At 38.7% G+C, this 26,026-nt stretch overlaps 5 protein-coding genes across 5 annotated transcripts; 2 read left to right on the plus strand and 3 right to left on the minus strand.

The window, feature by feature from the left end:
- Positions 1 to 147: 147 nt before the first annotated feature.
- On the plus strand, positions 148 to 2,815 carry LOC119552874 (cytochrome c1, heme protein, mitochondrial). The gene is made up of 6 exons (XM_037862774.1): positions 148 to 338; positions 627 to 674; positions 811 to 959; positions 1,436 to 1,568; positions 1,635 to 1,928; positions 2,202 to 2,815. The coding sequence occupies exons 1-6, from the start codon at positions 267 to 269 to the stop codon at positions 2,427 to 2,429; spliced, it is 924 nt and encodes a 307-aa protein (XP_037718702.1). The 5' UTR covers positions 148 to 266; the 3' UTR covers positions 2,430 to 2,815.
- Positions 2,816 to 3,502: 687 nt separating this feature from the next.
- LOC119552876 (ubiquitin-conjugating enzyme E2 variant 1) lies at positions 3,503 to 6,907 on the minus strand. The gene is made up of 4 exons (XM_037862776.1): positions 6,783 to 6,907; positions 5,428 to 5,570; positions 4,422 to 4,547; positions 3,503 to 4,346 (listed from the first exon to the last, which is right to left on the minus strand). Exons 1-4 carry the CDS (start codon positions 6,808 to 6,810, stop codon positions 4,206 to 4,208), a joined length of 438 nt encoding a protein of 145 aa, XP_037718704.1. The 5' UTR covers positions 6,811 to 6,907; the 3' UTR covers positions 3,503 to 4,205.
- Positions 6,908 to 7,257: 350 nt separating this feature from the next.
- On the plus strand, positions 7,258 to 8,167 carry LOC119552875 (probable Golgi SNAP receptor complex member 2). Its single transcript, XM_037862775.1, has 2 exons — positions 7,258 to 7,533; positions 7,596 to 8,167. Exons 1-2 carry the CDS (start codon positions 7,397 to 7,399, stop codon positions 8,107 to 8,109), a joined length of 651 nt encoding a protein of 216 aa, XP_037718703.1. The 5' UTR covers positions 7,258 to 7,396; the 3' UTR covers positions 8,110 to 8,167.
- Positions 8,125 to 9,249, minus strand: LOC119552877 (probable prefoldin subunit 4). Its single transcript, XM_037862777.1, has 2 exons — positions 9,093 to 9,249; positions 8,125 to 8,557 (listed from the first exon to the last, which is right to left on the minus strand). Exons 1-2 carry the CDS (start codon positions 9,135 to 9,137, stop codon positions 8,186 to 8,188), a joined length of 417 nt encoding a protein of 138 aa, XP_037718705.1. The 5' UTR covers positions 9,138 to 9,249; the 3' UTR covers positions 8,125 to 8,185.
- Positions 9,250 to 21,176: 11,927 nt separating this feature from the next.
- On the minus strand, positions 21,177 to 26,006 carry LOC119552548. The gene is made up of 8 exons (XM_037862167.1): positions 25,488 to 26,006; positions 24,586 to 24,860; positions 23,754 to 23,910; positions 22,148 to 23,131; positions 21,849 to 22,086; positions 21,635 to 21,797; positions 21,365 to 21,467; positions 21,177 to 21,305 (listed from the first exon to the last, which is right to left on the minus strand). The coding sequence occupies exons 1-8, from the start codon at positions 26,004 to 26,006 to the stop codon at positions 21,177 to 21,179; spliced, it is 2,568 nt and encodes an 855-aa protein (XP_037718095.1).
- Positions 26,007 to 26,026: the final 20 nt, after the last annotated feature.

Below are 26,026 nucleotides of genomic sequence, written 5' to 3' on the forward strand. Positions count from 1 at the left end.
TAATAATGTAATTAAATAAATATATCAATTTAAAAATACAACATATTCAGTAAATAAATAATATGATAAAAATACCAACTATCGCCGAATGAACGAGTTCGTGGTTAGAGCGGGCGAGAAAACATCTGCCCACCACCTCCGCGAGAGAGTCCCGAAGAAGAGGAAGACGTTGTGCCAGTGGAACTAAAAGATTCGATTGGCGATTGGCTGCCCGCAGAGTTTCCTTTACACGACCAGACGACGCAGAAATTAAAACTCCGGCCACCATGGCAGCGACATTGCGAAGATTCCATGGCTTGAGAATGCTGAAATCCGCGCCAGCACTCAACCTGCAGCAGGTAAAAATCGGGACCTACGGAGCCAAATTTTCCATAGTGCCGTCACAACCCCCTGAAGAAGTCGTGTCAAATGGAGAAAAACATCAAATAATATGACTCCCGGGGATAAATTGCAAAGCCAAGTAGTCCGAAATAAACGGTATAGTGAATAATACTAGGGATCCCCGATCTTATGGGTCCCGCACTGCTTAGATACGAACCGAACACCCCAATTATGTAACTCCGTGCAAAAATTCGTACTCTCCTTGGCCGACCGAGAGATTAAAATCGTATCTTCTCTCCTTGCAGGCGAAGAACCTCTCCTCCGCCGGCAGCTGGGCAAGCGGCAACAAGAAGGTAAGTTTGCGAGTCAGGAATCCCAGATATTCCCCACTTGGCATTTCATAATACCCGATCGGACCTAACCTCAAAACGCGTTTGCTTCTCGGTGACTGTGTGCGGGTGTACGTGTGTTGGTGTGTGCGGCAAACAGCTGATCGGAGCCGTGGGAGCGATTACCGGCGGAGTAGGAGCCCTCCTCTTCGCATTGGAGCAATCCGTGCAGGCCTCCGGCGGAGAGGTGCACGCCCACGCACAGGGCTGGAACCACAAGGGCCTCTTCGACGCCTTGGACCACCAGAGGTAACGTAGTGGAGGGATATCCCTGGTTAAAACCTTATGAAATCTGGAACTAGAGATTTCTATCTTTTTGAGATGCTTGTAAAACTCTTTCAACCAAATTTGGATGGATATTCGGTTGGAATAATTACTTGATAGATAGATATTATCCCGGTGTTGTAAACATACCCATCAACACAAAAACAGTGTTTTTAAAACACAGTTTTTCGAACTGAACAAACTAAATTGTGCCAACACAGCATGATTTTCTAATCTTAAAAATCTAATAATGTCAGTATATAGAATACTTAGAATTCTTTCTAAATCATATTCAAAGTGTACTGATAATTATCAGTATAATAGTTCTGATGATCGATCTTGAAAAAATAATATTTATGGAATGTTGTTTGACCCATATAAAAAATGTTGAAAAATAATATACTGTACTATACTATGTTCAGATTTCTCAATTAACTGATTATATTAAATCTTTTTTCTAGCGTTCGCCGTGGCTACGAGGTGTACAAGCAGGTGTGCTCCGCCTGCCACTCGATGCAATACATCGCCTACCGCAATCTGATTGGTGTCAGCCACACCGAAGCCGAGGCCAAGGCTGAAGCCGAGCAGATCACGGTAAGTCTTTTCATGGGATTCCTTAATCTATATAGTAATAAATGGATTTGTATATTCCCTCAACAGGTCAGGGACGGTCCCGATGACACCGGCAACTACTTTAATCGCCCCGGCAAGCTGTCGGACTACTTCCCGTCGCCGTATCCCAACGAGGAGGCGGCCCGTGCTGCCAACAACGGTGCTTATCCTCCGGATCTGAGCTACATCGTGTCGGCGCGCAAGGGCGGAGAGGATTACATCTTCTCCCTGCTGACTGGCTACCACGACGCTCCTGCCGGAGTGGTGCTGCGCGAGGGCCAGTACTTCAACCCGTACTTCCCGGGTGGTGCCATTTCCATGGCCCAGGTGTTGTACAACGAGGTGGGTAGTCTATCTATAAGTAAACCTATTCTTCTCATAGATTCTTGTATTTTGATTTTCAACTTTCGAAAAAGATCTTCGAAACTTAAAAACTTCCAAGCTATTTGAATACATTTTTAAATATATTCCTAGGATGCAAAATTCTATATTTTCCTATTAAGTGTATCACAGCAAAGAAATGAATTCTCATTTTAAAATTGAAGAATATCTATGAGGAGGAAAAACCCATACAAAATGTAATTGCAATATTATAATGGATGTCCCTCTTTCCAGGTCATTGAGTACGAGGACGGCACACCGCCGACGCAGAGCCAGCTGGCCAAGGACGTGGCCACTTTCCTGAAGTGGACCTCCGAGCCGGAGCACGATGACCGCAAGCAGCTGCTGATCAAGGTGATCGGCATCCTCGGCTTCCTGACCGTCATCTCGTATTACATTAAGCGACACAAGTGGTCATCGCTCAAGTCGCGAAAGATCGTGTTCGTGCCCAAGGAGAAGTAGAATGTTTGAATTTGATTTTGATGGTGTGAAGAATTGCAGTGTTATCGCGGCTTTACCGACTAATAAAGATAAATCAATTTTAAGCAAACCCAAACACACAAAAAAAGAACAGCAACCACCAAGTCAATGTTCTCTCTCAACGAAGAAATAAACATAAAACCTATGCCATTTGCGAGAGCCAACCAATTACGATCCAAATAAAACTAGCTAAATCTTGGTAATGCCCATACCAAACGAAGATCAGATCGGAAAGTTCAATTAGAGGGGAATTAAAGCTAAAGAAACTACCAGAGCCTAGCAAATGATGGATAATACATATAACATTAATTGTGTATAGCAAGGATAATTCAATTATGTATTTAAACAATAAACAATTGACAAATAAACGGAAATGATTATTGAAAAATCATTCCCGAGATTCGGTGAAGGGGAACTCTGGTATTTTGGGAAACAGAGATTTTAAATAATTTCATAGTCTCTATATATCCAAATTTTGTACATGACAAGTTATAGTTCTTTTATTGGGTTTATTTTCTCATCACTATAAATGGGCAGAAAAAGAAACATTTAAGGAACTGTAATCAATATAAATTGTCCGAAATCAATTTAAGCTCACAAAATAAACAAATTTCAAATTTAACCGCCATTAATCTCCATCAGTTTTCCATTTAGAGGGTTAATTGATTTATTTACCCATTGCCATAATTTTATAAAGATCTTAAATTAGCTCTTATCCCATCAAAAAATAATGTAGAAGACCTTTCGTCATTTAAACGGATTTGTATATAGTTACACGCAATAAATGACGACAGATACTATCCACTTTAAACCATTTTATTGGATTAATTGTTTTATTTAGAAGCTTAAATTAAAGTATTATTTTAATCATCGTTCATCATTCTGTCCACTCGATTTCCTCATCGGCTTAGTGTGTGTGTGTGTGTTTCTATATATATCTATAATTTCCACTTTTCAATGATTATAAATCGCGTCCCTCGTCCCAAGCGATTCGGGAGGAAGATATTGAAAAAAATAAATAAACAACTAAATATCGCTTCAATAAAAAACTTTCGTACTGGCGCCGTCTACAAAAAATCTGTTCGACATGTTGTTTTATTTAAATTAATATATATTTTGCTTTATGTATATAATTAATAAATTTTTAGTTTAGGCAAAAAACAATAATTACGCTTCTCCTTTCAAAGAACTCGGCTCTCACGCTGTGATCTTATTTAATCTTTATCATTTTCATGCTTTGCTTTTCTGTTCGATTAGTTTACGGATTGGTTTGCTGAGTTTAAATTATAATCTGATTTTTCGCGTCTCTCTCATAGGCATTTACTCGTTTCTCTCGCTGCTGTTTTATTTCTTATTTAAGAAGTTTTCTTTTTGTTGGGACTGAAGTAGAAGTAAGGTAACCAAACACGATGACATAGTTCATGACGGAAGGGACGACGACGACCTTTTCATAGTGACGCTTCTATCGCATTTTTCGCTGCTGTTCCCTTTACTTATAGTATAGCTTGCATTTGGTTGTTGATGTTGCCACAATAACCGCACTCGATCTTTATTACGTTCATTATAATCATTCGCTGCCGCCGAAAGCAACCCGAAGGAGCAGCCGCCACACAATCTTTGCCACGAATGCGGCGACCTTGGTCTTGGACTTGGACTGATGGGGTTTTCCTGCTATTACTGGGTGTGGATGCTGCTCCCGCTGAAGTTGCAATCGTTGCTGCTGCAGCTGCTGCTGGTGTTGCTAACGGATGTTGTCGACTAAAAACAGCTTCCTTCTGGCGGCTGTGCCAGCTTCAGGTTCTCTTTCATGGTCATAATCCTACGGATTTCCTGCAGCATCGTTTTTATAGTGTACTCGCGACTCCACCTGGCCAGCATCTGCACTGATCTATGATCAACCTGTGGGAATTTCCAATAAATCATTAGCATTCGTTGTTCATCTAATGCACACGCCATCGAAATGCTTTTACTCACCACGCCATTGTTCTGATTAATGCAGTTAATGTTTACTTTAGTTAAAAACCTGAGCGTTGGTGGCTCATCCGGGTAGCGTTCGCCGCACTCGATCTTTAGTGAATACATTCGATTCTCGAATGGCGTCTGTAAGCACAAGAATTTCCAATTAATATTTAATAAGACTCGAATGATTTACGCTAAATACTATGTGCCATTAACAGCCAGTGTCGATGAGTCAGGGCGCCCATTCCCCTGAGCTTTCTATTTTTCTACTGCCACTGCAACTAAATCCATGCTGGGGTTCTGCTTGAAGACCCTACCACCCAAACTCCTCAATGATTCATGCGGCGGCGCGCGCAACACTCCTAGACTATACAAAAGTTAAATGCAAATTTAGTTTTCCTTTCGGTTTTCTTGAAAGTAATTCAGGGGAGAAAGCTGTTTTCTTATTTTCTAGTAACAAAATGAAGAATTAGCACGTTGTAAAAGTTGGTTTATCTATAATTTTAGAAATAATAAACAATTTTAGATCTTTCGTCTTTGCTTAGCTTAACTATAATTCTGCTTATAACATGAAAAAGTTATATATTTTATATTTATAATACTTATAACTAACATAAACTTAAAAAGGAAAATTTGATTTATTATAAGCCCCATCAACCGCATTATTTCCGATGATTCCCATGATATCGCTGATTAATCTAAGTCAAATGAACCCCTAAAAGATATTGACTTTAACATTTCCTACCATAAATACCACTTATTAGCAAAGGCACTAACTTCTGTGGCCCACTCACAATGAGTTGCACTAGCCAGTTGCTAATCAAATGCCAATACTACCGACTTTCCATCTATCTAGTCGAATGAGAACCCTCAAAAGATACCATTCTTTGCTTTAAGCAATCCAAGCGATAACATGTCAATAATCCCAACGAAATAACTGATAAGTAGGGCTTATCTAGTGACGTAGCGAGGAAAGTTCTGTAATCGGTCGTACAAAACTGGGATCCAAATGAAAACTTACTCTGGGCGGACCGATGATCATGCCGATCCAGTAAGTGAGCGTCATGTCATCGTCGTTCTCCAATCCCCACGATATGGTGCCATCGCCCACGCCCTTCTGGCCCTGATCCAGCTCCTCCAGTAAGCGGAAATTTCGTGGCACCACTGCAATGTGAAAAAGCAAAGGTGAGAACTCGATGACATAATGGATTTTCACTGGAAGATGTTAATGTTTAAGTACTGTCATCAAAATACATCGGTTCCATAACCATTGACATATTAAATATGTGAAATCTATCAATTAAAGGAACGAATGAATGTTTTTGTAGTGTTATACCATTTAACCAACATGGAAATAAATAATAAAGGTTTTATTATAAAAGCTTATGGTTGAGATGGAAGCTATAATTTTGTGGAAGTAATAATGTTATCCTATTTTTGATCACTTTTTAGATCTATTACCATTGATATTTTTAGGGTGGCGCGATAAATGTTCCGATTTTAGACTACATTAAGAGATATTTTTTCGGTGGTGAGTAATTTTTTTCCGATTGAAGCTTGAGTAAATCACAAAATTCCGATATTATTAATGGTTACACCAAATACAGCACTTTTGATTCTATTTTAGTGATTATTTCTCTCTGTGTGGGGTCATATGGGTACGTGTTGTTGTTGTTTGCGCTCTGCGTCTTGTGTTGTTTTTGTTTTCGCCCGTGTGACTTTGCACGCATTTTCGTGCAGAGAACAAAAAAAAAAAAAAGTGCGAAGAGCAGATATTAAAAACGAAGGGCGCGGGGGGAGGGTGTGTCGGCGGGGGCGGAGGGAAAGCATAATTTCTGCATTTGCAAAAACAATCCGAGAAAATGTAATTTGCGGCTAATTTAATTAGAAAAGCAAGACAGCTTGCAAAACGCATGCAAAACGCAAGTGTGCAAAAAAAATAAAGTAAAAAAACTGAAAAGCAAGAGGGCAAGAAGAGTGTGCAAGAGCGAGCGAGACAGATGAAGAGCGGGGTGGCGGAGCGGGGGGGCGATATTTCGGAAAATGTCAAGTCACGAAGCGAAATTGCAACGGAGTTTTCCCCCAGCGGGAAAAGCGGCCGGGGAAAAGCGCAAGAGCGGCGTGGCCCGCCTGCGAAAATATATCCATTCGCCCGTTTCGCTTTTATCGGCTTTCGTCTTTCGCCCTTGCTTTCGTCTTCTTTCTCCCCGTTTTTCACACACACACACATCGCGGCCAGCTTTGCGGGCTCGTTGCGGCGGAAAAATCGCCGCCGGGCAGCGGGAAACGCGGAAAACGGATGGCCAACCGATCCAGGCACGCTCGGATCCCCTTTTTTCGCTGCCAAATCCCCAATTTATCAATTTTATTTCTTACCAACGCCGGTACTTGATGTATTCGCCATTGTGGTTGATGCTAAATGTAAAATACCGAAAAAAGTGTGCTAACGCGTGGTGCGCAGAGTGACCAACGCATGGCCAGTTTTCTTGCTTCGGTCGTTATCCAGCACTGATTTAACAGTACTCTGTTAAGAGTGAGCGTTTACCAATACGAAATTTAAAATACCAAAAATAATTAACTTACGCCTTGGACATATTAAATTGTGCCACATAAATCTCTTCAAACCATAGGATGTATGACATGTCGTCTTTGAACAAATTATCAAATTTTAGGTTGACATTATAATTGATTATATATTAAAAAAAATAAATGGGAGTAATTGCAATTATACCAACTCCTTTTTGAAACCCGACTTTTAAATAACCATTTTAAGTGAATAATTTATTATTTTTATCTTTTTCAGTACCCAATAGAGTATGGTCCCACGAAAAATACCAGACAGCTGTTCTGCTATCAGCACTGTTAACTAACATGACACTCTGTCCAATGTTAACGCGTCAGCTTTTTAAACAAACCCATTTCGCCTGATTAAACATTAATTGGCGAATCCACCGGCTGACAATTAATGAGGAATCAATACAGTATCCAATATGGAGAGCCTATACCACCAAACCAATAATGCGGTTAAGGACATTGAGCGGGATTTCCAGCGGCTGAGTCAGCTGAGTGCCCAGGAATCCCTTGACGTGGAAAATGGGATTCAACTGAAGATAACCCAGGCGAACTCGTGGGTTTCATAAGATATAACTCTAAATATTGTATTATTAATGTCTAATCTCTCTTATACAGTAACTGCGACCGATTGGACGTGCTGCTGTTCAAGGTTCCGCCTTCCCAGAGACAAAGCTCCAAACTTCGCGTTGACCAACTGAAATATGACTTAAGGCACCTGCAGACATCCCTGCAAACCGCCAGGGAGCGAAGACAGCGCCGGATGCAGGAGATCTCGGAAAGGGAACAGCTTCTGAATCACAGATTTACGGCCAACAGTTCCCAGCCGGAGGAAACCCGCCTGCAATTGGACTACGAGCTGCAACATCATTCCCAGCTGGGAAACGCCCATCGGGGTGTGGACGATATGATAGCCTCCGGGAGCGGCATTCTCGAGAGCCTAATCTCCCAAAGAATGACCCTGGGTGGCGCCCACAAGAGGATCCAGGCCATAGGCAGCACACTGGGTCTATCCAATCACACCATGAAACTTATAGAACGCCGGCTGGTTGAAGACCGTCGGATTTTCATTGGAGGAGTAGTGGTCACCTTGCTTGTCATCGCCCTGATCATCTACTTCTTAGTGCTCTAAGTTCAAGACAGTTTGTTTTTAGGCGAGTTTAAATTAAATGTAACTCTATTTTTTAAAATGTTAAATGCACAATGAATTAGTCGTCACTTTCCAGTGAGATGTTGCTACCGAAACGCTGGTACAGATGGGCCTTCAGCTCGTCCATTTCCGCCTTGATCACCTTGGCCTTGGCCTCCACGCCCGCGATTTCCTTGAGCACCTGATCCTTGGTCTCCTTCAGCAGGTCTTGGGTTTTCCCCAGCTTGTGCGAGAGGAAGACCTCGCCCACGAGGAATGGTATGTCCTCGTCCTCGTCGAACAGCTCGATCTCCTCCAGAGCCTCCTCCACGCACTTCAGCTCGTTGCGCTTCATTTCCAGCTCGGCCTTGAAGTCATCCATGCGGGCGTTGTGCTTGGCGAAGCGGTTGATCCGCTGCTGGTCCTCGAAGGATATGTGCACATCATCGTGCTGAAATAAGGAGATTTCAATTAATATTAAATAGGATTAGCATGGTAGTATATTAAGGCGGTACTCCTTCAGTTTCATGGAATCAGAAACCAGACTATGATATGATACCAAATTTTAAAAAATATTAAGATCTTGTTTCAGGTATTCAGGTAGTTAGTAATTTTAATAATAAAGATAATTTATTATAATTATCTTGAAAACTATGTATTTAATAGAATTAAACACATAACATCCGGATATGATGAAAAAGTTTCAGAATGTTTTAGGATGGTAGAAATGTTAAATTTAAGCGAGTAGATGGACAAACTTTTTTAAATGAAGTATATTACTTCTATAGAACGGATTGGCGATATATGTATGTCTTAACAAGTTAGGGTTACCAAAGACCTATCCTTTTCAGGTTTCCAAATATTGGATCATGAAAGTGCTTTCTTCCAGGGAATATTATTTTTTTGAGGGACCACCGGGCCCCATCACAAAGTGAGGTTACTTTTCATCCCCATCAGCTGCCCATTGATGATTCACGAATACTCACGTTCTGGAACACCTTGTTCGTGCCGCTCGCTACTTTTGCTGCCATTTTCTAGTAATTTGCAATAAATTTAATAAATAATTAATGCTGTTTTACAAACAGTTGCTGTTTTCGGTGCTTGGCAAAAATCTATGATTTATAAACATTTCAGTGCTGACAAACGGCAGCTGAGGCGTTAGGTTATTTTAGCCAGTGATGCTGGTATAGCCATTTTATGGATGTAGCTAAACTATTTTGACAGTACACATTTTAAATTGTTAAATATTTTTGTATTCTTTTTTTTGTTGGTTATAAGGAGTACATTTTTCATATAAAAAGCTTACTACATTTAGTTCACAATAGAAATTGTGGACAAACGGCTGAGTGTTTAGTTTTATGAAGTGCTTATGTAGATAATTGTAGCATCACTATGTATAGCAGTATGTTAACTGAATTCTGTAGGTTAACAGTGTATTAATACATGTCGCCCAAGATCAATAACAAAAATGAGAACAATTAAGTCAGTTACATTTTAAATTACCAAAAGTGCTAGTTCTTAATTTGTCGTTTTACATGTTTTACATGTTTTTCATGTAAAACCCGAGAAATTTTATAAAGCATGAACATTTTATCGATGCAATTTGAATAAATTATATAAAAAACTCACGAAAAATAAATTGCTACTGTGATTTCCCCCACATTATATCCCCTATTTATTCGCCTCGAATTAAGCCCACCACACAGCTAATTAGTCAAAAGTTATTATTGCTTCCTTTTGGCCATTCGATTGAATCACTAATTGTTTGCACATGTCACAAATTAAGCAAAAACTAATAAATTATTTCAGGTAATCGCCGTAATTAAATGGGATTTCTTCACCCGATGCAATTAAATTTCCGTTGTCAGCTTAGGAATTTTCCATTTTCCCCTTCACCACTGAACTTCACGATTTTATCCGCATTAAGTGGAGTATTTCAGATGGAGAATGCATTTGCCAGTTTCATTTCCCCTTTGGAATATTATCAAAATATGCAAATGCAATTAGACGGAACTTAACACCATCTATTAAGGGAGTGAGAAAGTGCAGGATGTTTGCCAAGAAGAGGGAGTGTTAATATCCTGAAGATGACTCTGCTTTTCCTTTCGCTTTTCCGCTGAAAATCCCTGTGGGCATTGTCATTTTACCAATTAGAATCATTTCGGTTTGAGGCAAATATTTGCAATACGAAAAGTGGTAGGTTCTGAATATATATAAAGTGGTCCTTGGTGCAGTCTCTGCAAATTGATGCCTAATTTATTGAATTTGCATCGCATCAATTGCAATTGAGCTTGGGAAAAACTCTATTTGCTGCAACAAGTAGTTCGTTGACTTTCATCTAGGTATCAGTGTTGTATATTGAATCAGTTTATTAGTTTAGCTTGGCAATCGGATTAAGCTTCGAAACGGTGGCCTTTAAATCAACATTGTTACTGATTTCACCCTATATCTGTTGGATGATGCAATTTATGTAAATTTAAATTTGTTTATTTGTGTAAAATGCAACAATAACTTGGATTATCCACTGCATATATTGTAAAAAGTTAAAGCACAGATAATAAATGAAAAATGGGTCAGTGCTGTGAAATATTTATAGGAATTATTCAAGCTATTTACTTTGCTTCCTAAATATATTTTATCTGCAGATATATATATATTTCTAAAATGTAAGCTTTAAAGCTATAATTATTTGTTAATTTGTCTTAAATGTTGCAATTCAAAATGTTTTATCATTAATCAAATTTAGTTAAACATTTTTAATGAAGTGTTAAATATTATTAACAGATATTAAATGGAAAATGGGCTTGTGTTGTTGTATATTTATTGAAATTAATCATGCTATGTGTTTTGCTTATAAAAAATATTTATATTTAACAAAATTTGAGTATTAAAGAAATATTTATGTGTTAACTTACCTTAATTGTTGCAATTCATCGCATCATTCATCAAGAAATGGAATTTTACTTTTGTAATGTAGTTTAATTTAAAGAACCTATTTTAATGAAGTGTTAAATATTATGTTATACTTACCAATAAATTACTAAACATTTTTCATAATTTGCTTTAAATCAATAGGATACATTGAACCAATAATTGACGAAACTATCGGTTTGTATCTCTTTTCCTGCCTTCCCTTTAATTACTTCCCATTGACCCACTTTCTGGTCATCAAGTGATGCCCACATCGAGTGTCGCACATATGGGCTGGGTCCTTGCTAAAAGGATACTTCTCTACCATCCTGCCCTCCTTGGGCCTTTCTTCTCCAGTGCGTGAGTCCTGAAACACGAGGGAAATCAAAAGACATGGCGTCAATCAGTTTTCCACTAAACCAGGCAGATGTCGGTCACCTCCTGCGGGCTCTCGGCTGCCTTTCCCTTTTTGAAGTCCTGTGGATTTTCCCCACTTTTCCCGATCTTCATTAAGTGGAAAACTTGCCAGCGATTGGCGACCCGCAGTTGAAGTGTATTTCCCCCTACAAAAAAGGCAGTTAAACTTTGCTTAGCCTGGGTATCGATATATTTCGGGTGCTCGAGCTTCAGTTGGTATTTACATTTGCCCAACTATTTCATTGTTTGTCCATTTTGCAGGATGGATGTGCTTTGATTTCGATTTCATTGCACACAGGTGCGCACGAGGACAGTTCGTTTCGGTAAATGCTGTTTGATCAAGGCAACTATTTGTAGTTCCTCGTAGTCTTTACATTTAACAAAAGCAACAAATCTATAAAAAAAATTTTAAAGAGGTAGTTTTTAATATTTTAGACTGCTACCTTTTTTAGTTAACATATTTCTTACTTTTTTAAGTTTTAAAAACTATTATTATATATAAATTGTTTATAGAATTAAACAAAAAATAATTTTATTTTAATAACTTTTCTATGAAAGCTTTATAAATGTTTATAAGTTTCAAACTAAAATCTTTCTTAAAACCTATTATAAAAAGCTTGTCAACTTTACCCAACAATTTTTTAACGCAATGCCTGTATATGCAGTTCGCTGCGAGTTCCGTATTTTATTTTATAGTTAAAATATTCCAACTCTTGTTATTTGCAGCTACTATTTGTGGTTTTTCCAACTTTGGTTCGGCTTTATCTCTCCGGAGTGCCGTAGCCCACTCCCAAAATTGTTTATGTTTAATGGGAATTTCGGCTCAAATATGCCTGCTTTAAGTTGTTTCGATCGAATGAGCCACCCCCAGAAAATTGAGTTAACATCTCTGGGTTCTCATTTCGCATTCCGTTTTCGTTTCTCTTTATTTTTCCGGATTCGATTGCAATTTGTGTTATTAAAAGCCGCCTCTGTGTGGAGGGCTCAGCTTCAGCTTCAGCTATGGCTTTAATGCGTTAATTTATCAAGTCTGGAGTCTGCTGCTCCAGATCCGTTCTATAGGGATACCCATAGCTCTGCACGAGAGTCACGTTCCCTGATGAGAGGCTTCAAAAGGATTTATTGCCTCGCTTAAGTTTCCCCTCCTGATGGGGCACCATTCGAGTTTTGTTTTCGGATCCACGACAGGTGCCATAAGTAGGACGAAAATGAATAATAATGGCAGCTACTCATATATGATTAACCCGATGACTGATAGGCCAAGTGGAATCGGCGACATTTGTTGCTCACTCGGCTAATGTTCTTATAATGAGTGTGTGGTGGCAAAGTTTAATGAATATGAGTCCTTTTTGGTTCCGGTAAAGTCATTAAAATATACCTAATGGTGTCCAACCATAGCAAATTAAATACTTGGAAAATCATAAGAAATAGTAGTGAGAACTCCAATTTATAAATCAAAATTTAAACTAATTATTAATAAAATTGTGGGTTTATATTTCAATAGACTATCCTTTTGGTAAAATCTTACAATAATATTTTAATGTAAAATATTTTTTTGTCTAAGTTGTTAAATTGAATTTATTATTCAATGTCTTTAAGTATTTTCTTAAATTCCATTATCATCCTTAAAGTAACTTCTTATTTAATGAATTTTTGGTTGATTACCAACGGTTTTGTTTTTAATGCCCCAACATTATGTGCACAACCGACCAAAAAACGAATATTCTTGCCAGTCCACACAAAGGAGCTTCCTTTAAAACAGAAAAGGGGCAAACCTGCTGAGGTCTCATAAATAATACATGGAGGTTCTCACTCTCACCCTAGAATTTTGGGTTGTTCAATTCATAAATAATGAGTGAGCTCTAGGTAAACTCTTCGCCCTGCCTTTGAAATGCAAATAAAAGGTATTTTCCGGGCTGAACTTTAGCAACCACATGGCGTATGCGCAATTCTTGTTTTCCATCTACATTTTTTTGGCTTCATTTGGGTTTTTTTTCTTCTTTTATTTTGTTCGAATATTTCTGAAATTCAATTGAATTCTTACAGGAACTGTCCAGAAATATGTTGTTTGGATCGAATGCACATACACATTTTTCTTGCCTCCGGGAAAATTTGTATTGTCAAAATTGTAACGAGCTCTTCGCTGTTTACCCGTTTTTCAACCCGTTTCGCTGACATCAACTGCATTGAAATGTCATAAAAATTGAAACACGTTCCTCGTTGTGTTCGCCGCTGTTCCATGAGCCGGGGATTCCCATCCCTGCCAGTTTCTGGCTGACTTTGAATGGCATTTCTGATGGTGACACTGGCCTGCAGTGTTTCTGCTTTTGGCCTTCTGCTTTGCATACAAATAACGCTAATCTTTGGCTGGCCAAGCCCATTTCCCGCCCATTTCCCCACCCATTTACCACCCATTTCCCTGCCCATTTCGGAACCCATAGGTATATGGCCTTACATATATCCCCAACCCATCCAACAAACCCATCTCGCAGTTTGTGTGTCTGCCACCGGCGATGTCCCGACTTGGTCCATTTCGCTGATGGTGCAATTTTGCACTTTACACGTGGCCTGCATCCCATTCCTTATGTGGGCGGTGGGCGTTGGTAGGTGGGCGTGGCACACGTCTGGGCTCGCTGGATATTATGAAAATTTATTGTTTTACGTGCGAGTAATTTTGGGCAATTTTGAAAGACTGCGCCAAAGGTCGGTGCGTCTAAATCAATGCGGAGAAATGTAGCCATTGGGTGGGAATGGGTAAATGGGTAAAACCGAAGTAATCTCTCTAACAGCTTAACAAAAATGATCAACGTAGTATAAAAGATATTATTTAAAGATATTTTATTTTTGAAATAGTATATAACAATATTGATTGGTATTCTGATCAAAAAGGTAATAAATCCAAAGATTTCACATTCAATTTAAACAATTTATGGTATGTATTTCATACATTTCAGGTTTTATTTACTTTAAGTATGAACATATTTAATTTAATAATAATAGTGAGCTTAAATACTTTACAATTTGAATTTAAAATTTGTAGTAATTGGTTTTAATACGCAAAATATTAAATTTAAATATGACTTATTATATTATGATTATAATAATATATGTATTAAAAATGTGAAACGGAATCTTTTTTTAATTTTTCACTCACATTAAAAAAACTAACTTACTTGTAGTATATGAAAAATAAAAATAAATGTTTTATTAAACAATTTAGAAGGCTGTCAGACCTTAGGTCATAAGATCTGCAAGTAAAGCGTTTATTTATTTCTCTAAATATTTATTCCTTGTAGCCATACTCAGAAACAAATCAATTCCCATATCGGCCCATTTATTTTGAAATCTACCCCAACAAGCCTTTAATCTGCCATCGAAATTACATTCAGTTTTTGGTTTATTGTTGACTTAACATGGACCATTTGCCCAGTATGTGACAATGGATGTATTCCCTCCGCATTTGCCATCGGTCTCTTTCTGTATTTATTAGTTAAACCCACAGGCAGAAGTGCAGAACGCTTTTGTTCCACAAATGACAATGCAAATAACAAAGGGAAGACGAGTGGCAGCATTGGCAGAGATTCAGATTCTTGTTTATTATGCAGCAATTACCATGGGGGCGTATACGTGTTAAGCGTAGGCAAAAGATAAATATTGGCCAAAGGACAATATTTGCTCAACAGCCCTGTTTTTCTGCTCCATCTCCCCGCCCAAAACTATATCTCCAATGAGAGGACACAAAAACTTTGCCAAAGGCACAACATAATCGTGGAATTATCATTACGGATTTGCAACTCTTGTTTTTCCATTTCGAATTTCGTATTCCCATCGGTGGTCAAGTAGTCGTCAGCTTAAGTTTCATTTTGTATCTTGTTTTCTTGGGCTGTTTGTCCCACGAGTCGCATTTCGAGTTGACAAAAGTTTCTGGCCGGACTTTCGTTTCATTTGAATATTCTATATCTTAATGTAGGCAAAAACCTTTTTATTGCACATTTATGAAATGGCATTTTCGTGCCTTACTTTCGGGCACTTGGAGTTTAGTTGGATGGTCAAGACTTGTTTGTAGACTAGTCAATTGTGCTTAAAAGTTTGTATTTATGATAGAAACATTTGTATAACAACTTTTTTAAAAGTCTTTGCTGTGGTCTAACAAATAAATTAAAAATAAATGGCATTCTCTATGGGGTCTTATTAGGTTTTATTATTACTATTATTATTACTTGTTTAAAAGTATATTTTAAAAAGTCTAAGAAACTGGGTAGTTTGTCGACTTAATCCCTGTCAGCCAATTCTTTATTGGTTTCCTGTTCAATTTGTGGCAATTTCTGTCTCTTCTGTGACTTACAAGATTCCAAGCCATTCAACAAACCAGGAAATCCCCGATAATTGCACTCAGTGCACAAATTTCTTCCATTTTTTTGAGTTTCCAATGAAATTCAAGTGGATTACAATAATTCGCTTGTCGTTGGAGGGGCAGGAAATGGAGATCCAGATCGGAAGTTGAGTGGGGAGTTCCTCCCACAATGGCCCACTGAATTAGTGCGCTTTGTGTCATTAGGTCTCGTTTCAAGTTGGGTGGGGATTGGAATTTTAGGGGTATAAAATGGAGATGGAACTGGGAGTTGGTAAGCGGCAATCAAGTGAACGCACTCATCAGGCGGAAGACGAAAACTAACCACTTCAGCTGCTCCCTTTAAGCGCTTTTCAATTGCGAACATTTCGGGACTCGCTATTTCTATTTCACATTTTTTTCCGTCGACCCTTTTGACCCCTCTTAACCCCTTTCTGCCTTTGTGGGGCTTATCAAAGTGCCCGGTCGTCACAGTGACAGCTTCCTTTTCGCCTGTTATTTTATTCGAAAAGGCCGGAAATGACACAGTTTCCGGTTTTTTAAAGCCTCAAAACGTTTGGCCGCAGGCTGTTCATAAAATATAACATCCAGTAGAAAATGTTTTTTATTAAAGGTTAATGGTTTGTGGTTTTTACTTAATAATTAGACATGAATATAATCTAGACCTATAAATAAAAAAGCTTTAAAGTGTAACACATCATACACAAAAGCGAACAGTCCTTTTTAGCATAAAACCCTTTGTAAAAAAGCCCCACATTTTTTTACCATTTGTAAATTTACAATTTCTATAATAACGTTTAAGATCGAAATATTTTCCAATTTATTTATAACCAAACTCATTTTTAAATCTATTGAATTTTGGCATACATTTTCCTGGCAATTGAAGGATACATTTTAGCTAACAACTCAACGACCAAGTCCTCTATTTCCTGACAATATAATTTATTTAAATTTTTAGCCCGCTTACAAAATAGAAGGGGAAGTCGACTTGCCTTTCACAAGATTGATGACTTCCAGCGACGACAGCCGCAGGTGTAGTGGGGCTCTATTTGTGCTCAGCATATTTATGATGAATTACCTGAGTCAGCTGGTCTCTGTGCTCTCCATTAGATTACTTTCCATCATGTCACGCTCACTTTCCCCAGCTGTCAATAAGCAAATGGCAACGATAAATCCACCCCAGCCAATTTACTATACATTGCGTACTACGGGTTGTGAAAGAGATATTGTCGCTACTTCGCAAATTGTTGACATTTTAATTGAAATTTATTGGGCCTAAGACAGGCCATTGTTGGCTCATTAAAATGGAATGCAATGGCCATTCAACAGCTGAACACCTGACAAACGCACAAATAGCGAGCGGATATTGTAAATAAATTAAATAATACACCAAGCCGGCAGAAAGTTTTCAATTTCCCCTTCCATTTTCATTCTTCAGCCATGACAAATCCGCTTCCAAGTCAATGGACAAGCCATGGAAAACTCGGTAAATGCAACGGCACTGAATTGAAGGCAGCTCTAAAACTTGTCCGATTATAAATCAAAACTTTCGATTTTCTCTGGTTGCTTTTCTTTCCTGCTCCTTGGCAACTTCCGGTGCCATCGGCTAGACAGAATTGTGCAACAAAAATATATATATAAGTAAATGGGAAAGGAAAATTTTCCACAGACGCAGAAACTTTCACAGATAAAAAGAAAGCAACTTGAAAGCGAATAAACGACAACTGATCGATTTTGAACTTTTGAGAAATGTAAATAATGCGTATTAATAATGTTCACCACTGTCTATTTTCCATCATCTGTGTCTGACTTCTGTCCAAATGTTGCTTTACCAACATTTAAATAATATTTAAAAGCTTTTACCCTGCCATATTTATCATCACTTGAACTATATTTTATGCTTCTAATGCATTTATACATTAGTTAACAATGCCCCGACTAACTTTTCACCTTTTGCATTTACCGCCAGAGTTGATAAAAAATAGTATAGGGAAAAAATAGTTTGGCAACTGGCCAAACCGCCAGCACAGCGAAAAAGAATCATAAATTACTGTTGTCTACTATTATGAGGGTAAAACAACTGAACTAATCGAAAACGACAAAAAAGAGTGGGCCAACAAAATGCCATTAAAGTTTACAACTTGTTGGGGGAATTAGTTGCAACAGAAGTGAATCAGACAAAAACAATTGCAGAAACATTTAACTACACATGCACAATGAATGGACTTCAATTACAACCATTCAAGACCTGGAATAATTTATCATCTATGAACCTTAATGTTAATTAAGCTCACTTAATGGTGTAGGTTAAATTGGAGGAGAAAACAATGCTTTCATAGTTTTAGTTATAGTGATACTTGTAATAAATTATTTTTACATATCTACATAATCGAGTTTAAATCCATTAACAAAGGTTATTCAGAGATCTGTATTATTTATGGTTGGACAGTTTTTCATAATTTAATTTTTTTTCTTAGCCCAAAATAAACCTTTTTAAGTAGGCTTTTCATACAAATCCCATTTCAGCATTAAGCTTATGAGCCAGAAAAAAATTCCTCCTGTGACACTCGAAATTGGCCACGTGTCTGGCATTTTCCCACCCAACTCCTCTGATTTCTCCTCGAATGTGTGTCACACACATTCTGTCGTTTATGCTCGGAATGATAATGAGAATCCAGAAATACCTCGAATTTCGTACAAATTTGTTTAGTTCATTTGGCACACGAAGAAAGTTAATTAGCAGAGGTAAATATTGAATACAAGTGGAGATAATTGAATTTCAAGCATAAAGGCACAAGGTTTCGAAACAATTGTTTAATTAAATGATAGATATATATTCAGGTGTCTTAATTTTTGCAGTAGATTGTATATATATTTTTTAAAGCACCCGAGGGAATTAAAGAGACTCCTTAAAAGAAAGTAAAATACAAATCTCAAGTGACCCAAATTCGTTTGGAAAATCTTTCCACCTCATTCGCGATTCTCTTACCTCCATTGTGCCGTAAAAATTATCCCACAGAGTGGAGATAAAAAAGGCAAAGGGAGCTCACTTGATAATCAGGCACTCAATTATCCCCTAAGTTTTCACTAATTGCTTGGCTTAAAGTCAAGTAGCGGGCAGACCTTCGACTTTCCTTCAGTCCTCGGTTCTCAGCCCTCCGATGCAGCTGTCACTTTTGAAAAGTTGCCTTCGCGGAGGAGTTGAGGGATTTCTGCGGTAGCCGTTGCAATATTTTGGTGCATAATTCCTTCCCTGCGCTGTATATAAAATTTAATTAAGACGCATAAAGTTTTTCACACTTTGACACAAGCCCCAGAGCATGTGCTCCTCCTTGGCTCCTCCTGTCCAATCTCGACCCGATCTCGCCCGACGCCGTCTTAAGGGAAACTACTTTAGTTTGGCTTTGAGCGGAAACTTTTGGGTTCTGGCCAAGCCCCGAGTTGAAGGAGAAAGGGAGCATAAGTTCCCTGCCACACGGTGGAAAACAATTAAACAGGAAAGCTAAAAAGAATTTCTTTTTAATCTCATTCTAAGAACAGACCACAAAATATTCGATAAAAATAACAAAGAAATCACTAGAATTTCGAAATAACCTAAAAAGGGTGTGTAAAAGTATGCAACAAATATTTAAAATACCTAATTTAAGTTTATTATGACAGGTGTGAAAAAGTATGCAGCATTTTATTTAAAAACAAATAATGTTTAAATGTACGTTTTTTTATAGATCACTTATAGAATAACTAGCAACTCGAGCTACTTGTGAGAAAGGCATTATATTTTAAATAAGGAATATAGACTTGTTCCTTTTTTTTAGATATAGATTCGATTTTCACTGCATACTTTTAGGCACCTTTGAAAGTGGTTTAAAAACCATGGTAATTTTTATGTCACTTCCGATAAATTATTAAAATTTTTTTTAATAACCATACAAAAAACGTAACATATACTAACAATTTTAAAACTTTGTTGTAATTTTTTTAATGAGGTAATTTCATTAACAAATATGTTTCTCAGTGCAGCAGCACGCTGGCAAGCGGGCAAAATTACGCGCCCTGCTGAGCGCTTTTGTTAATTATGCCACGGCTTCTGCAGGTCCTCTTAGCCCCACTTGGCTGCCACTTTCTTTCTGGCTGTTTATTTTTCTTGGCAACCGCCAAAGTTTTGTTGCACAATTTGCTGCTCAAACAAAGCCAAAACAATTTAATTGTCACAGTCGACGAAGTGAGGCAACCAAATTGCATTTTATGGCGCCGCGTAGATAAATAGCCAAAGAGTATGGATTAAACGGGAACCGAGGGCAAACCCATATGTCTGGGGAAACTTTTTCAATCAGTCGTGTTTCTCCGTAAAAACCGAGTTACCCAAAAACTCATTCAGTTTTTCCAACCTCATTTCGCCCGCCCATCGAACACTTCGCCACTCTTTTTGGTGCTGTTTTTGTCTCGGTTTGGGTCAAACTACTAATGAGCAAGGACATTAAATGAAAAATGTTGACAACTTTTCGGGCAACATGTTTTCGGTGGCGCTTTACAGATTCTCACGACTTGTAATTGATTTGCCTCGACTTGATGATGCTGCTGTTGTTGTGGCTTTTCAGCCTAGAAAGCTGAAAACTGAAAACTCTTGGAGGAACAAGTCCTTTTACATTTAACAAACAAACACAAGGCGAGCGGGGAAAAGCGGAAAAGAAATGCCTAAGAGCGGCACTTTGGCAAGGAGCCAAAATAACACAGGACCAGGACGAGAACTTTTGTGTTTTTGTATGAGCGCTGACAAGAAGCCTCCCGGTAAAAGGCAAAGATACAAAAAAAAGAAGAAAAAAAAGAAAAAATATGAGAGGAATAGAAGGAAGGAAAACTGTGTTACAACTACTGAAAAACTTGTTATCTTAATGGATATTTTGTAGTTCGTTTGTGGCCGAAATTGACTCACTCTTTCTCCAACCGCTGCAAGCCATTTTTAAAATCGTTGGATAAAGCAAAGAAACAATTTCACCATCTTGTGAAACTCAGGATAAAGCCACTCCCAGGAGACTGCAATAAATTCTAATTCATTTTATTATATAACTAAATCAATTCCCCTGCCTCCCAAGCTCAGTAAATTACTTCCAGATGCTGGAGAAAAAATCTTTAAGCAGCTACACAGTTTAATTATGCAATCTCATCCCATCTCTTTCCTTTGATTTGCTGCGCAGCCAAGTTAATTTAATTAAACTTTTACCTTTTGACACATTCGCCTGCGCGAAAATCGAATTTTCCCTTTGTGGCGAGCTAATGAATTGGAAAGCGCGCATTCAAAATCAACTGAAAACTTCCCCGACGACAATTAATTCCAGTTGAGCTCAAGTGTCAGGGCTTAAACTCTCTGCCCTCGCATTTTATTCATTCACATTCAATTGAGTCTGATTATGAGGCGATACTGCCATTTTGAGTAGAGAATCTCGGTGCCCAGAATCATTAGGGTGATGGCATAGCTGAAAAGGAGTATCAACAGGGCCGAACTCACGGTATCCATGTCAACCTGGAATTAGGGATATCTAAATTGCTGAAAAGGTTTGGGGAAAAGTTTCTGTTACCCACATGCAGGTCTGAGGTCTCGATTTTCTTCACACAAGGCGGCTTTCTCGAGTGCCAGACATTAAAGTGATATGACAGGATTCCTGTTTCTGTGACACGTCTTAATCTAAATTAAATGTTTTTCTTGATAAGCAATTAAATATAACATCTTTAGATCAATAATAAATGAACTACATTAAATTGAAAATCAAAAATTATATATACTATATTTTCAAATTCTTTCAATATTAGTGTTATAATAAAAACAAAAAAAAGTTCTTGGAGCTTACTTACCCATAAGAGATCACCTTTCTCATTGGCGAATTTTTCTGCATAATGCTCACAGTTTTCTGGGGCGGAAACATACTAACTTCAGTGAGATCGCAAATGTCCTGTTCGCTAAAGGTTTCAGCAATGATCTTGTAAGCAGCAGCCACATCCACATGAAAGGCAAATCCTTAAAAAAATAAATTATTAAATAAATGGAAAATCAAAAGGGTTGACTTACGTTCATGCTTAACCCTCAGTAAACCCGTTTCTGGATCTAACCAATTGCTGGCTGAATTATCCTTGGCATGAGCACCCGTTTCATGACTGTGAACTATATCGCGATAGGACTTAGCAGGATCTGTAGATGCAGGATTTGGATCCACTGGCTCATCTTCATCAGCTTCGTTTTCTTTGGTGGTGGGCACACTTGTAATCTTCTTGGCATACAACTCCATGGATACAGGATCTTTGGTGTGCTAAGGATAGAATATTATTTTATTAGTATAGGAAATGTTATTTATCTATCTGAATACTTACCAAAAAGTAATCCCTGTTGTAGAGAATATCCTCCATGCCCACCTTTAGCGTACTGTGCACCAAGTCACTCAAAGTCTTTATAGTTTTTGGTTTCTCCATCAAAAGAGTGCCAACAATACTGGCCGAATAGAATTGATAGATGCAAAATGAGAAGAGCAGACTGGTTATTACAATACAGCGACCTGAAACAAAACTGGTGGAAAATCCCAGACCCTGTTGACAAATAATTCCCACGAAGAAGAGTACGGATTCCAGAAAGAGACCGACTCGCTCTGGAGCTTTCTTCTGCTTGGCCTTCCGATCTTTCATGTATTTATTTAGCTTCTGGTAACAGCGTTGCCAAAGTGTTCCTGCATCAATGGCAGTGTTATCTTCATTTTCCTCCACTTTCTCCTCAACTTTTTCTTCACCAACCACCACTGAAACTGCCGTGATAGGACGCACAGCGGTCTCCACTTGCTCCTCCGGCTGGTATTGATGTCTTGGAGGAACACCTCCCTTTGGTTTGATCAGAGCTGAACCATCGTGTGGCACCAGTTTCCATTCGATGGTGGTCAGAAACCAGAGTATAAATACAGTCAAAACACCACAACCCACAATTAGGACCCAAACATCGTTGGTAAAGGGTTGCAGGAATACGATACGATCCTTTTGAGTGCTCCTCGGATGGCGAAAGATGAAACAGGGACGACTCGACCAACTTCGACCGGCCACATCGATCCACTTGTGCCGTTCCAGCCAGTAGAATATCGGGGCACCGCCAATATCCGTCTCGTTGCGAATGAGGGCTCCAATCATTCCGTCGAACCGCCCATTCTTCACATATCCCCACGAGGTGGTCCTGGAAAGGACGAACGTCCAGTTGAACATGTCGCGGACTGCCATCAGCAGATTGAAGTTGAAGCGGTTCATCGTGTCGATGTGACCCGAAACCGTGTGCGTTAGGTAGTACATCAAGGTGCCCGTCATGTTCTTGTTGGTCACCTGCCATGTGGTCAGATATCAAAACATTAACACACTTGGAAAAACATTTCAAAATAATCTTTTTATCTTTATCCATGATTATGTGGATCGTTAATTAGTAAATTTCAGTTTTGAAAGTTATACTAAATAATTAAGATATATTTTATTTATTAAACTCATTAAAGTAGATGACCAAAATTCTAGAAATTTGCAATCAAGAGTTTTTTATGTTAAGAAAAAGGACTGTTACTTTTTAGATTTACTTTATTTAAAAAGAAAAGGTTCCCTTAGAGAAAATATTTTTTCTAATTTATAGACAAAATAGCCATTGATTCAGATTTATTAAAAACTCAGTGAGAAAATAAATATTATGGACTGTTGCTGATTAAACTAAACTCCAAATAGCACATACACGTCACTAGGGTTTTGAAATTACTTTTATATGTAATTTTATGTGTCTAAAAGTATGCAACGAATCGTCTTTCTCAAAAAATGTTTGCTTTTCTGGGCATAAAATATATTGCTGCATACTTTTAGACACCTTTTTTTTCAAGTGCTCTCTTGTCCCGCAGGATGATGATGGATACTCCTGCCCTTTCCGTCCATTCCCAACCCAAGTCCCCCCTTCCCCCAGGAACCTCACCACAACCATGCATCGCAACCTGGCGTGCTGCATGTCCATCCTGCGACGAACTGTGGACGTGGTCCGAAACCATGAGTGCAACTGGATTCCCCCCGACGGCGTGAAGCTGCCAATTTCGGTCAGATTGACGTGTCCACCATAGTTGAGTCCGGGGTTCCTAGGCGAGGGTCCAGAACGGGAGCAAGTCGTTGTGGGAATTAGCAGTTTGGGAAGTCGACATTTGGGAAATTATGGCTGATGTGTTGATGGCAACCAGGCAGGAGGAACGCTTTGCTCTGACTTTTGAGGGGAATGAGTGGTTTTGAGGTCAAATGTTGGCGAAATGAAAGGTGATTTTTTGACAGTACAGATTTCAAAGAGATTTCCTGACTGGAAAGCATTGGACATTTTTGGGATAAATGCGATTGAACAGGTTACGGGTATACATTTGTTTTTATTCATTTACTTTATCTGCACCTTAACGACTTTCAAAATTGTTTGATGAAATGAAAAACCTCACTCACATTGTTAAATAAATCACAAAATGGCATAAGTGGAACATTATACCCTAAGTATTGAAGCCCAAAAGCTTAGTAAATCAAGGGAAAATATTTCAGTTTATCAATTGACGAAATAAACAACCAGAGGACTGATAATCCATGACCTTAAATAAATGCATGTTTATACAATATATTTCAACTGACATCAAATCAGCAACAAAGATACTTTGGAGTTCGATAAACAATTAAAGGACAAATTTTACAAATAATATTTTGGGTAAAGGACTATTCAATTGCAGTGGAAAATTAAGCTTGTGGTAATTCTGAGATGACAAGGGCAGTTAATCACTCACCAGACATCGAACAGGGTGTAGTGGGCTGCCTCGGACATTCGCTTGGCCAGCGTGAGTTCGGTGTTCATGTAGAGGTTCATGCCCCCCAAGAAGCTCTCGATGGAGGGCAGGTCTTCATCATCAGTCGTCTGAATTTGCTGCCCCGGTGAGTCCTTCTCCCCCTCCTCCTCCTCTCGTTTCACCGATCCATCGGGTGTCTGCGTCTTTCCTTGCCAGGCGAAATCCTCTATCAATAGCCAGTGGAACTTCTCGCTGTAGAGCATCTTGGCGGAAGCCTTTGAAATGATTGTACTTGAGCACTTAATAATGAATCTCCAACTTGACAAGGCATTTGGTGATAACACTCTGAGAAATTGCGCATATATAATTAAAAATGTAAGCGTTTACGGTGATGTGATGTTAAGATTGTGGTAAATTGGACTTGACCTATACAAACATCTTTAAATTTACTGTGTGATTATTAAAGTCAATTAAAGTCATTTTAGTCAATCAATTAAATTATGATCTGGTCACATGATTTTTTGATCTAAGTGGCTTCTTAAACCTATCATTTTAAATATTACATTCCAATCAGGTAATCTTTATTCTAAATAAGCCATAGAATTCTTGATATGTCAGGTCTTAATAATACCTTTTGTGTGACTCAAGGCATGATATTTACTTTGAATATAAATGATATTTAATTAAAATCGCGGGACTATAATATCCTGAAATTTTTAGGCTATTATTATTATTTTAGATTTAAACAAGACCTTCTTAGGTATAGTAAATCAAATTAAAAATTGTCAAAAAACTTGAGAACTTCCCATTTTACTAAGGTATTAAATACATAATATTTTCCCGGAGTGTCCTGTGGAGAAGCCCCTCGATTCCCCTCCCGTTTTCCAACGCCCCATCCTCACCAACTCGAGAAATCTTCGACTGAGGACGCCGCACGCCAGATCCACGACCGCAATTTGCCTGAGGGCTTCCATCCGCAGGACGCCCTCCAGCCACTCGGAATTGCTCTGCGACTGGCTGGGCGACTGGCTGAATCCGCCGGTGGGACCGCTGCCCGGTCGGTTGGGTCGACCACTCGCAGGAGCCGCCTGGGCCAGGACATCCAGAAGGACAGTCCGCACAAAGAGCTCGCTCTCGTAGAGACTCTTAATCAGCTGAAAATTCTTCGCCGCGAAGGCGTCCTGAAGTTCTGCTGCACTGGGTATTGAGGTTGGGTTCTGGAAATGGGGCTTCTGGCACGTGAAGTAGGTTATCCTGGGGATGTACTTATGGTCCTGGGCGAACTGCAATATCAGACTGCTCTGCAGTAGCGAAGTGCGCTGTGGTTCCGCCAACCCATAGTCCAACTCCAGGGCGAGTAACTCACGCCCCTGAAATCCTTCGCAGGATAATGAGAAAAATACGAGTAGCCACCAATGCATTGGATTTTCTAACAATGGGT

The sequence above is a fragment of the Drosophila subpulchrella genome, chromosome 3L (genome assembly GCF_014743375.2).
Source record: "Drosophila subpulchrella strain 33 F10 #4 breed RU33 chromosome 3L, RU_Dsub_v1.1 Primary Assembly, whole genome shotgun sequence".
Classification (NCBI taxonomy): domain Eukaryota; kingdom Metazoa; phylum Arthropoda; class Insecta; order Diptera; family Drosophilidae; genus Drosophila; species Drosophila subpulchrella.

What these genes read in the sequence shown, in the direction of transcription:
- LOC119552874 (XM_037862774.1), top strand. Translation starts at nt 267, where the DNA reads ATGGCAGCGACATTGCGAAGATTCCATGGCTTGAGAATGCTGAAATCC. An exon ending in GGGCAAGCGGCAACAAGAAG is followed by an intron (nt 675 to 810) that starts GTAAGTTTGCGA and finishes TGCGGCAAACAG; the next exon opens with CTGATCGGAGCCGTGGGAGC. An exon ending in CCCAGGTGTTGTACAACGAG is followed by an intron (nt 1,929 to 2,201) that starts GTGGGTAGTCTA and finishes CCCTCTTTCCAG; the next exon opens with GTCATTGAGTACGAGGACGG.
- LOC119552876 (XM_037862776.1), bottom strand. Translation starts at nt 6,810, where the DNA reads ATGGCGAATACATCAAGTACCGGCGTTG. An exon ending in TGATCATCGGTCCGCCCAGA is followed by an intron (nt 4,548 to 5,427) that starts GTAAGTTTTCAT and finishes TTGTGCTTACAG; the next exon opens with ACGCCATTCGAGAATCGAAT. An exon ending in TTAATCAGAACAATGGCGTG is followed by an intron (nt 4,347 to 4,421) that starts GTGAGTAAAAGC and finishes AAATTCCCACAG; the next exon opens with GTTGATCATAGATCAGTGCA.
- LOC119552875 (XM_037862775.1), top strand. Translation starts at nt 7,397, where the DNA reads ATGGAGAGCCTATACCACCAAACCAATAATGCGGTTAAGGACATTGAG. An exon ending in AAGATAACCCAGGCGAACTC is followed by an intron (nt 7,534 to 7,595) that starts GTGGGTTTCATA and finishes TCTCTTATACAG; the next exon opens with TAACTGCGACCGATTGGACG.
- LOC119552877 (XM_037862777.1), bottom strand. Translation starts at nt 9,137, where the DNA reads ATGGCAGCAAAAGTAGCGAGCGGCACGAACAAGGTGTTCCAGAAC. An exon ending in CGAACAAGGTGTTCCAGAAC is followed by an intron (nt 8,558 to 9,092) that starts GTGAGTATTCGT and finishes TCCTTATTTCAG; the next exon opens with CACGATGATGTGCACATATC.
- LOC119552548 (XM_037862167.1), bottom strand. Translation starts at nt 26,006, where the DNA reads ATGCATTGGTGGCTACTCGTATTTTTCTCATTATCCTGCGAAGGATTT. An exon ending in GTCGAAGATTTCTCGAGTTG is followed by an intron (nt 24,861 to 25,487) that starts GTGAGGATGGGG and finishes ATCATTTCAAAG; the next exon opens with GCTTCCGCCAAGATGCTCTA. An exon ending in ACAACAGGGATTACTTTTTG is followed by an intron (nt 22,087 to 22,147) that starts GTAAGTATTCAG and finishes TTCTATCCTTAG; the next exon opens with CACACCAAAGATCCTGTATC.